The sequence below is a fragment of the Dasypus novemcinctus genome, chromosome 4, assembly GCF_030445035.2.
Source record: "Dasypus novemcinctus isolate mDasNov1 chromosome 4, mDasNov1.1.hap2, whole genome shotgun sequence".
Lineage (NCBI taxonomy): Eukaryota > Metazoa > Chordata > Mammalia > Cingulata > Dasypodidae > Dasypus > Dasypus novemcinctus.
The window spans coordinates 11,518,159-11,529,746 of NC_080676.1; the positions used below are offsets into that span (position 1 = coordinate 11,518,159).

An 11,588-nucleotide genomic window follows, 5' to 3' on the forward strand; every position below is an offset into this window, starting at 1 on the left:
CCCCTTCTTCTAGAAGCCTTCCCTTGCTTAACCTGGAGGTCATTTTCCTTTCCTGATAACCGACAGCCCCTGACTCCACTAGTCAACCTGAGCGCAAGAACTAAAGTTGGATCTCCCTGGTTAGGGTTATTTGGGACAAAGGTACTGCAAACTGACAAACAGCAGCAGGTTCTGGACCACACTGAAGGTCATGGGCCAGACATACCCATGAAAAATAGGGAGGTGCATGGAAAAGCTTCAAACCCTGGGTTATAAAATTACTTTCTTAGAATAGATGGTTTCAAAATAACTTTCTTCTTCATTTTAACTAGCACTGTAAAAAGTAAATATACAAAGAGGGCCTCTGCAGGACAAACTTTAAACTCTTCCCTTCTGCCAAGTGATTTTTATGCAAAGAATAATGATTTTTTTATCACGTTTATTAGTGTTAAGCATATTTTACTATTAGTTTAGGGATAATCTGTTGGCTGAAGGATATTTTCTGAGCATGCGCAGAAGCATAGAAATGCAGTCCTAAACACTATGCTTACAAATAATTTATTATTTCGTACATTTGTTTTTCAGCAAAAATGCATAGTCATTATTTATTTCATATCAAGGCTGTAGGGAACAAGTGTCTCAGAAAACGAAAATGATAGCAAACTACAGAACAAAAATGAGTCACAATTTAGTTCAGCTACGTGCAGAGAACTGACCAAAGTGGTATCTATTTCTATAGATTATTTTGCTCCATTTATCAGGCAATGTGGAATTACGATTAATGCCTTTCTGTCAGAATACATTATTGATTTGAAACCACATTACCAGTCCATGTACACAAGTTCACACATCCTGAGAAAGCATCTCTAGCTGGCTGAGTACAGCTGTTTAGAATGTGGGTGAAGACTGGAGTCAGGGTAGTGGAAGAATTAATTTAGCAAGCAGTGGGAAACAATTATGGTTTCTTTCTTCATGCCTGCATCATCCTTTACTCCCTTCTTCCTCCATTATCACCATTAAAAGAACTATAAAAAGAAATACTGACACAGAGAGGTCTCTGTTTGGTCACTGTTCAATCCCCTCTCTGCCGCTGACCTGAGGAAAAAAATGAACACGACTTTCCATTAATGCCCTCTACTGCAGAAGGGGACTGCAGGCTGTGCAGCCTGGTAAATCTGAATTTAAATCCTTAATTTAGAAATGGATGAACCTTCGTAAGGCAGATGGTCTGAGATGGCCTAAATATGTGTGGGATCCTTCTAGAGAACCCATCTTTGTCTTCAAGGCTGCATTTGTAGGAAGTAAAGGCTTTCCGGGTGATGCAAATAGGCTGGGCGAGGGTTAAAGTGAAGAGGTTTGGGGCCACCTCATGTTTAATGCAGGTAATAGAGAAGCAGCCTCCCTCAGCCATGAATCATAGGAAGCCTGTTCCCTGCGTATGTAGCCATGGCACGGGGCTTCAGTGTTCTTTCCACACCGAAGAAACACGGGGCAACGGGCCCAGGGTTGTACATTTTACTGGCTATTATTTGCTGTGGTTATACCTTCATCAGAAAGGGATGTGTGCCTTACCTCGTTAATGTCTTGGTACTCAATTGCTTAGTTAGGATAATTTTGCTGGTAGACTCCAGAAACGAATACCAAACTGGTAGAAAAGTAGAGCTTCTGTGCTAAGCCTTACTGGGAGCATGAAGTTAATGACGCTTCTAACCAGAATAAAAGAAAGACTTATCAATATAACCATATTACATACCTAGAACATATCTCTGGTCAGCTTTCATCTTTTTTTTTTTTTTAATGTTTTTTACCCTTCTTTGAGCTATACATTATTTACATTTTTAAAGGCCAATTAGGTCTTTATCATTTGGATAAGAGCTCGTGGTGATTAAATTCCCAGGACAAAGATGAGGCTTTCCAAAAAGTGCTGGTTCTCATCTGTGTGCTAAGGCCCATTTTTACAAACAGATTGCTATTATAAACTTCTAAAATATAAAATTAAAATACTTCTTTTAAAAATGCCCCCTTCATTTTCTTTTTTGCATCTAGCATATCAAAAGCAGATTGTGCTTTCTAACTAGAGACAAAACCAAAGGAAGAAATGAGTGTATGTCCCCATGCTTCTTTCAACTAGAACTAGAGAAGAGTTTATTTACACTGTACTCTCTCAATATGGTAGTGAGCCATGGGGAGCAGCCGCCTCTGCAGCACTGCTGAATAACCAACTGAAGATCCCCTACTCCAACTTGAGTGCTTATTGCATGTTTTGGGTGGAGCTGTAAGGCATGAGAGAGGTGGCCTGCCACTTTTACACATTCAAGAGTAATTTTCTGCATTCCAGAACTTTAGGTTTCCTAGCGTGTTAGGAAGAGCTTCTGAAGATTGCTCCAGAACAAAAAGCATTAAAGCTCAGACAGGACATTCAGAAGCAAAATATATTGGGGAACATTTCAAAAGCTCAATTAAAAGGCTGTTTTTCCTTTGAGTTAAATAGTAAAGGAGTGAGCATGTGATTATATATGGCTGTGTGTTCAGAGCTTTCAAAAGTCACATCCTGCCACAATTAACAGCCAAATGAACATTTTTTGGTCTCTGACCTATAAATAAACACTCTAATTCTGCAACTTGCTCACAGATTAAGAAACCATTCTAAAACAAAAACTAACAACTGGCTAGAAATTTGCTTGTCAGAAATGCAATACATTTGTTTTACCAACAAGAAAAAAACAATTTGCATTCGTTTTTTGGAATAGTGACTAAGAACTGACCCCATTTTCACAATAGGGAATAATTATTCATAATATGGAAGAAGAAATGAAATCTTTAATAGGAAGGCATGTGGCCTTTCACAAAGAAATACAGCAGTGCTTGGCTTGAACCACTGAATACTTCCTTTTTCAATGTGTCTATGCTTCTTTGCTTTGTCAGGTGACACATGTTAGGGAATACTGGCAATCCTTCAAGAAAAGAGAGTCAAAAGGTGATTTAATGACAAAATTGGCTGGCGCTATCCCCTAATGCTCTTTTGTCTTATGCTCTAATTTTATGGAAACAAATTAAGAATGTTAAGCCATAAGATAAGAGTACAAAATACCTGAGCACAAGTGATGGGGCAAAAGCTGCAAGATGGGGTTAGGCTGCCAAATGCAATTCCTCGCCTGCCTATTTGAATGGCTAACACCCTGGGAGTTCACATGCTTTTCTAGGGACAAAATTTAGAACTCAGGCAAAACTGTCTATAGATGAGCTTCCTGCTCCATTTTGGCCATTTGAATATATATTTCCTTCTCCTCCCATTCCCATGACTTCTTTCCTATCTTTTTCACTAATACTTTTCTTCTCCATTATGGTCTCCTTCATATCTACTTCTTTCTAAGACATGCTTATCATACAAAATTTTAAAAGGGGAAAAAGGCGGAAGAGTATTAGTTAATCTTTGGAGATTTAAGCATTTAAACTCACTTTTAAAAAAAATTTAATTAGGCTATCTATGAATTAGACACTTAATGACATCACAATTTAGGCACTTTGGATGAACCATATTTCATAATGGTATGAATACTATTAACCTCCCAAAAGTTACCATTACATGTCTTTAGTAATTAGTAGTAATAAAATTTTCAGCTTTTTCTATGTACATATGTCTGCTATCTCTTTGCCTGGAATGTACATTAAATTTTCAAGTTATTGTTAACCATAATGTTCATATAGGCCTACCAAACAGACAAGAGGAAAAAGAGGAAGAAAGAAATTGACTGTCGGCAAATTAGCATCTTAATCTATGCATTGCTCTTAGGTAATAGGAAGAAAAGAATCAAACTTTTCATGGCCAAGGTCTGAATCTGATCCCTGGTCAAAAGGTCTTTCTGGTGCTCCTAAATCTGTTTCACCAGCTGACAAAGGGGGAAGAGCTATAAGAATATGGGGAGATTTTTGCTTAATGTCTTACATACAGTAGTTACTCAAAGATTACTAAAGGGATTACATCATCAGGAATGAATGAATGAATGAAAATCAACTCAAAGGACGCTGATAGAGTGAAGTCAAATGTGGCATTTCAACAGATAACAAACAATTCTCGATGATAAAAAACATTGAATAGCTGATAATGTTTCCTATGAGATTTTATAATCTAATTTCAAGGATAGCCATGTTGTACTTGACTCTTTTAAAATTATAAAGTAGTCAATTAAAAGACAAAACCAAAATAAATTAATGTCTGAGTGCTTGGTCAGGCATCATAGCCATGCAAAACCAGTTAAAACACACCACTGGGCACAATCATCACCACATTGTCATGCAATTTGAAAACTTAATTCTGTCCCCTCAGTCAGGAGGGAAAACCTTGAAATAGAGGTAACTCCTACTGTACCCATTTCCTTCTATAGCTTTGTGCAGATGAACTAATTGGTGTTAAGAGATTTAAAGACAAAAACCCCGGTTTATTATTGCTGTTAGCCCTTGGATTCAGAGCACCAAATTAAAAAAAAAAAAGATTAAAATCACCGTCATCTCTAAATTTTGCATTCTTAGAAGTGATTCCCATGAAGTAGCATGATGAATCAGGCTAAATAGTTTTGACTGCAAACACTTACAGGCACGATTTATGAATGGAAACATGTGAAAGCCAGTCTGGCCAGCTCTGAAGCCCCATACTTTCTCCCGAGGCTATTTATAGCAGTATGGCCAGTGGAAAAGATCTCACTTATTTTTACAAGGCAGTCATGACATGACTGAAGAACTTGCGCCCTCTCTCTGGGAAGGTCATCCTCATTACCTAAGGGCGCAGCTTCAGGAAGCGAAGGGAAAAGAGGAACCCCTTTTAGCCTGGGAGGCAGCTGAGTCAATCCCTGCCACCAGCCCTCCAGTCGACAGGCACTGATGGCAAACACCCTCATTTCCCAGGCATGACTCTATGATTCTGCTCCTTGAGATGTCATCTAGATCATGACTAACAAGTAAAAATAAAGTCTATTACATAATATGCTTCCAAATTTTACTGCTAAAATAGGTTGTACGGAGATAACAGAGTGACTCTTATTTATAGTTTGTCCTACATTTCAAATGGCTGAACACAATAAAGCAAAACTCAACTTTAATGGATGTGGCAAAAAGGAGATTGTAAAATAATGTTAAGGTATTTTGTTCTGATTGCCATATACTCCTGAAGTATCCAATATTTCTGGACAATTCCATGCAAATGTGGAGACTCAGTAAATATTTCCTGATTCCAAAATATCATCATTTGCCCTGACAGAAATCTGAGATAATTTAGCAAATAGCATACATAGTTTAACAATCATCCTGGTCTTATATAGTAAATGTATAACCTATTTGCACAAAAGAAGTGAAACCAAGCCACTGTCATCAACTAGAATGCCCTACTGTCAATGTACACACAGTCTACAAAAGCAAAGATTGAATGGGAAAGGAAAGGTGGAGGAAGGAAAAGTCAAAAGGAAAATGAAAGTTGAGTCCTCATTCCCTCTGGGACATACTGGGTGCTGAAACCTTGGCAGGGAAAAGTGTGTCATCTTACTGGGCTCATGCATCATAATCACTTGAAAATGATACGGGTATAATTTTATCCTTAAGTAGCCTCTGCTTAAGGACAAAGAGAGCGAGTGAGCAAGGAGAGAATTGTACTTGTGATCCCAGAAGTTCTCCAACAAAAATTAAAGATGACAAATACAGAGTTGATCTCCTGTTCTCTGAAACATCAACCCTTTTTAGAAGTTTGCCTCCTGAAAATTCCTTCTGAAAGGGGAGGTCTCATTTTATAAGAAAGCTACAAAATACTCCTCAATCTAGCTTCCAAACCAAAGTTCTCTGGGGTTCTAGAAGAGACACCAAAAACATGCAAATAAGTTTGCATGTGGAAATATCCTGATTTCCACACTTATCCTTGATTATGTGGTAATCAAGTTACAGCTGAGGAGTAACATCCATTGTAGGCATGACATATCAGCCTCTGTAACCCAACAGGAATTTCCTTGCACTTCACAAAGGATGAGACTGACACCCATCAGCAAATATGCAAAGTACACAATTCCATTAAGAGTTTCTAAATTAAATATAAACATATACATTTCCATTAAGAGTTTCTCAATTAAATATAAGCATATACATAACTTCTGCATGCAAATGAATACACAAGGATACTGGTTCCTCCAGGGAACCGTGCCCAGCCTCTGTTTACAAATACAGTAGTGATTAAAGGCAAACACAAAAACAGCAATCTTTAGGAGCACCAGCCTACCAGTGCTGAGGTAACTGTCCATCTATTTATGTGCTTAATCTCAATTATACCATTAAGTCGAGACTTCCCATTGAAATGCTTATTTGGCTCTTAACCAGAAAGATTTACCCAGAAGTGTGGTAAGTATTTAAATAAGCCACTTCAGTGGTTTGTGTTAATTGAGTTGCCATCTCAACTACAGATTAGCACTTGGAAGAAATGTCTAAATAACACTGGCCAGTCTGGGGCCTCGGAAGTTGTCTTAACTAATTTTTTTCAATGATTTAGGGCAACCACCAATCAATACCCTAATCTGGATCTAAATGGAACTTATCTATAACTGGATAGGCATTTACCCAGATTTTTCAGTTAGGACTCAAGTAATGTGCTTCTGATTTTCATAACATAACTGCCTCATTTTTAAATTTAAGCAAGGATTGATGGCAACAGTTTAGAATCGTGTGCTCTCACCCTCCCCCAGGCTGCATTAGGAAACACAGCCACACTAGCAGTTGGCTCCCACTTGCAGAAACACCAAATCCTCTGTACGTCCTGGTAAACCACTTTTGGTCCTACACTGGAAACCAATACCAACGTCCTTCCCTCTTGGGTGGAATGTTAAACCTTGATTTGCAGTTAAGTCAGAAAAGTTTCCTTCTATTACTCTCCCAGAGTGAGAAACTGTGTTTGAGGACCAGTCATTTGGGCATTGCTTCAAAAGGCACATTTATTCCAGTGGCAATTTAAGGAGAGAAGGAAAGAATACGACTCGATAATAATAATAAAATAAAAACAACAAAACAAAACCCAGGATGGATTTTGTGGAATATATTAAAGTAAACGGGAACCTGGGATCTATACAAACCACGTGGGCTCCTTACCAATAGTTTGACCAGGGTCCCTAAGGTAGAATAATTCACGGCTGTATCATGACACAAATAGGCCTTCAGAAAACACTGTTTAAAAAGTAGTTGAGAACTCTCAAGCAGCTTGCCCTGATGTCCAGTTCAAGTGAACGCAACGCAGAAGGGCTGCAAAATTCAAAACCATAGTCAAAGAAAATTCAGAGCATATCACAGGCTTTGATAAATCATAGAAAAATCATTGTATATATTACTATTTAAATAACATCTGAGAAACATTTTGCAGTAATTAACTGGTGTTCACATTCCATGCATTTTCTAGCAGGTTAAGCCCTAGGTTTATGTCTTCGTGCCCATTTCCCACAAAGCTCCATTCTTTGGACAAATCCAAGCATTCGTCAGACTGCAACGGAAGTACCAAGGGAGTCTGTCGATTTACCCGCTTTACTGCATACCTGACCTCACCGGCGCTCCTCGTTATTACCCCTGGCACAGAAGACGATTGGAAAGCGAACTATTTGGGGTTTTATTGGGAGTTTTATTCCCTGCCTTGGAAAATCCCTGGATCTCACAGGCTCTCCAAACCCCGCTTGAAATTCTCCCAGTGGCAACAACCAGCCGCCTTCTCCCTCCTGCCTGAACCCCTGCCCCTCCTCCCAAACCCCAAGCGCCCTGGGACCCCCACATCGCGGGGGGACTTCTCCCCTGTGGTTTTGCAGCACTCCCCTCCAGCAAAGGAGGAAACACACCAAAACCTGAAACCCAAACCAACAAAAGCAACAACAGAAACTCCAGACAAACAGGTGGGCGCACCAGCAGCCTCCTCCGGGCGGGAGGCTCACTTCTTGCAGCAGACTTCGGAGCCGCTTAGGAACTTCCTGATGACCAGCCCCAGGCAGACCACCAGCAGCAGCATGTAGCCCACGGTGCCCGAGAAGGTGGGCGCGGCGGGCGGCGCCTTGAGGAACTGGCGCAGGCCCTCCTCTACGTAGTACACCTGGTCGTAGATGCTGAGGAAGGTGAAGATGTGGAAGAGCTGGTGGCTGTGGCCGATGATGTCGAAGAGGCCCGGCTGGATGCGCTCGGGAATCTTGCTCACGTTGAAGAAGGCGGCCACCACCAGCCAGAAGTAGCGGCGGTAGAAGTGCACGAAGAGCGTGGGGTTCTCCCCGCGCAGGTCGAAGAGCCAGCTCTCGAGCATGATGGGGCAGGCCATGCTGAGCGGCATGACGAAGACGAAGGTGCGCAACGCGAACGGGTAGGCGCACCAGTCGGTGCGACTCTTGCAGCAGGCCACGGTGCAGGCCACGGCCAGCACGAAGGCCACGGGCAGCACCAGCGAGCGGTAGGCGGCGATGAGGCGCGTGCAGTCCACATGCCAGCCCAGGCGCTGCTGCACGTACGGGGTCATCACCCTGGCGTCCAGCAGGCTCAGGCCGGGCAGCAGGTAGTAGTAGTAGGCCACCGTGCTGCCGAAGCCGTAGTAGCTGATGGACGCGTAGTCCAGGTAGAAGAAGGCGGCGCGCAGGCGCAGCGACAGGCAGCTGAACACGTGCGCCGTGCAGCTCATGGCGAAGGTCAGCAGCACGCCCGACGCGTAGCACCACAGCGGCAGCAGCCACGGGTGGTGGAAGGGCACGTCGCGGCCGCTCAGGAAGAAGAGGCTGCAGAACTTGCTCAGGAACAGCAGCAGCGGGATGAAGTGCGTCCAGAAGTTGAGCGTCTCGTTGGTGGGCTTCAGCACCGAGGCCAGGCACTCCTGCGCCGTGCACGGCAGCCGCCGGTAGCCCGACAGGATGAAGCACTCCACGAAGTCGTCGGGCACCTCGTCCCAGCGCAGCAGCGGCTTGGCCGCCGCGGTGGGGTCCGCGGCCGCCGCGGGGTGGGCGCGCGGGGCCGCGGCGGCGGCGGGCGGGCCCTTTGTGCCCGCGCCCCGGGGCTGCAGGCGCCGCGGCATGGTGTCGGGAGCTCGGCTAGGACGCGCGCAGGCGACCTCTGGCGCCGACTCCCGCGCGCTCGGCAGAGCCCGCCGTCCGCCGTCGGAGCCTTTGTGCCCGCGCCGAGGGCGTCCCTGCAGGGTCAGGAGAAGATCTGCCCCTTTGAGCAGCCGCTCCTGAAAGAGAAGAGGAGAGATGCAGAGGCCGCGGGGGGCCGCCGCGGCGCCGACCGGCAGGAGCGCGCGGCGGCCGCGGGGCTCGGCGGGCCCCTGGCCGGGCTCCCTGCTCCCGGCTCGCGGCCGCCCGCGCTGCGGCAACGGCGGCGGCGCGGCGAACTGCGGCGGGGGCGGCGGCGGCAGCGCTGCGGTGACTGGGCATCGCGCGGGGCTGGCGCCGCCGCCGCCCCTGGCGCAGGAGGCGGGGATGTGCGAGGCGAGGCGCGGGCGGGGAGGGCCGGGCGCCCCGCGGGAGGGCTGGGGCCTCCCCGGCTAGGGTTTCGCGCGGCCCCGGGGGATAGAGTTGTCCCTGGGCTCGGGTTCCGTACCATCCCCCTCCTCGGGCCGCGGGCCGAGCCGGCCCGTTAATGATTGATGCGGGGGGCCAAAGGCTGCGCCAGGCACCCGGCCGCTCGCGCCGAGGGGTTCGAAACCCGCCAGCCACGCGGGCGTTCGAGAGGACATTGGGGAGCCGCGTTCGCGGGGGGCGGGGCGCGAAGGCCGCGGGCGGGGGGCGTCGGCTCCCGGCGTCCCGAAGCCGCGGAGGGCGGAGAGAGGGGCTAACAGTAATCCCCGGAGGTCGGGGGCAGCTCTCCGGAAATGGGGCGGCTTCGAGACCTCGTCCGGATGGGGTCCGTGTCATTGTCAGATGCCTAAGGGCTCCTCTTCTCTCCCTCGCATCGCGCGTGTGTGTTGTGTGTGCGCGCGCGCGTGCGTCGGCCTCTGTCTCTCCTGGCACCACGTCAAGCCTTAGTTCACCTCCTTTGGTCCAGCGGACTGACTCAGGTGCGTCCCTATCTTCCCTGCACCCTAGCGCTAGCCCTCCCCAAACGAACCTGCCCCTAAACTGGCTCCTGCCGGGCTCGCCCATCCTCATGCTCTTAGGTCTTTAACTCGGAGTATTATTTGGAACCCCGAGTCCGCCAACTCAGGGTGCACTGCTCAAATTTCACGCTGTAATGTAAAGCTGGAAGAGGTGCCTCAGAAAGCCTCTTCCAGCTCTAACGGTCTAAGTCCGTAAGAAGTGGACTCCCGAGCGGAGTTGTGCCCGAGTGAAAAGGCTGATCACAGAGGAAGGCACTAGTGCGGGAAGACTACAGGGAGGAGGTGCATTCTAGCATAAACTGAAAAGAGTGCGAGGACCAATTCGTAGAGACAGGGAGGGGGTGGCTTGGATAAAGCTTATGTATAATTAAACAGAAATACCTGGCAGGCTGGGCGGGGGTGCCTGGAAGTCGAGAGAAGACGACTCAAGAATCAAACCCCAGCGTGGTGCTTGGCTTTGTGAAAATAGGTCCTTGAGCCTTGTAGAAGGGGTCTAAACACTTGTATGTTCTGAAATGTTTACCATTTCACAGAAGTATCTTGCCTTGATGCCTTGGGAGTGTGACAGAGTCTACCTTGCACCGCTAACCTGTGAAAACAAGAGCTAAAGTTTAAGGGTCCAGGCACTCTTCTAATTGCTTTAGAGGTTTGAACTCTTGTAGGTATTCCTTTTTTCCCCCATTCTAGAGAGGAAGAAATGGAGACACTGAGCTCATAAATAACATGCCCAAATGGTAGAGGCAGGATTTGTACCCAGGCAGGCTACTTGTAGATTTCGTGTACTTAAACCAGAATGTCCACCTGCTTTGCTCAGACTAAAGGAAGTAGAGAAAGGCAGTCTGATTGAGGGAAAGGCTTTCATTTTCATTCAAGAGGAAAAGGCTTCTGTAGCTACAGCAAATCCTAGAAGTAGGTTAAGGAAGACTTACTTAGTAGAGGCTCAAGATGTACCTAAGTTATGGATAAGAACTATTTATAACTAAGATATTATTCAGCATTGAAGATGTCCAAAATTACTTAAAGGTACTAGAAACAGTTTATTTAGAAGTTTTAGCCTTCTCTCTGAAGTATCTTTTCTACTAATAACTGACCTAGCAAACTCTTACGCAATTAGGCCAAAGGTATGCTTCATTCTGTGTCTTTCTGAACTATCACACATTCCAGATTAATGGATTTTTATTAAATGAGATTTTGCTGTGGTTACTTAACAAGTATTTTTAGTGTTTTCTGTTTTTCTACAGTCTATAGTCTTCTTGTTTTAAATAAGTAAAATGTTTTCACATCTGGACTAAGGACCCATGTTAATTTTTAAAAGGAATTAAGGCTCAGGCATTTATTAATTAAGCCTAGAAATGATAAACCTGAATTGAGAGCAGACTAGGAAAAAATAGTTTTTCGTATTCTTTTTGTTACCTCACAGACAACCTGAGTTGTAGCACCTGAAATTTGTCGGGCCAATTATCATTCCCATATTTACCAACCTCTTAGTTGCATAATCAGTTCACGTACATAACCGGTAAATATAAAGTAGAAA

The 11,588-nt window shown here is 45.3% G+C and overlaps 1 protein-coding gene across 3 annotated transcripts; it reads right to left on the reverse strand.

Moving 5' to 3' along the window:
• Positions 1–521: 521 nt before the first annotated feature.
• Positions 522–10,052, reverse strand: PAQR9 (progestin and adipoQ receptor family member 9). 3 transcript variants are annotated; one of them, XR_009185425.2, is made up of 3 exons: positions 9,848–10,050; positions 7,096–9,190; positions 522–1,685 (listed from the first exon to the last, which is right to left on the reverse strand). XR_009185425.2 is itself a non-coding variant. In XM_058295112.2 (3 exons), the coding sequence occupies exon 2, from the start codon at positions 9,032–9,034 to the stop codon at positions 7,916–7,918; it is 1,119 nt and encodes a 372-aa protein (XP_058151095.1). In that variant the 5' UTR covers positions 9,035–9,190; positions 9,848–10,052; the 3' UTR covers positions 522–7,245; positions 7,891–7,915. The 3 variants fall into 3 exon arrangements, 1 of the variants encoding a protein (XP_058151095.1); XR_009185424.2 differs by having other exon boundaries at positions 522–2,933; XM_058295112.2 differs by having other exon boundaries at positions 522–7,245; positions 7,891–9,190; positions 9,848–10,052.
• Between the last annotated feature and the right edge of the window lie 1,536 nt (positions 10,053–11,588).

Excerpts from the sequence above, each read along its gene's own strand:
- PAQR9 (XM_058295112.2), bottom strand. The coding sequence starts at position 9,034 with ATGCCGCGGCGCCTGCAGCCCCGGGGCGCGGGCACAAAGGGCCCGCCC.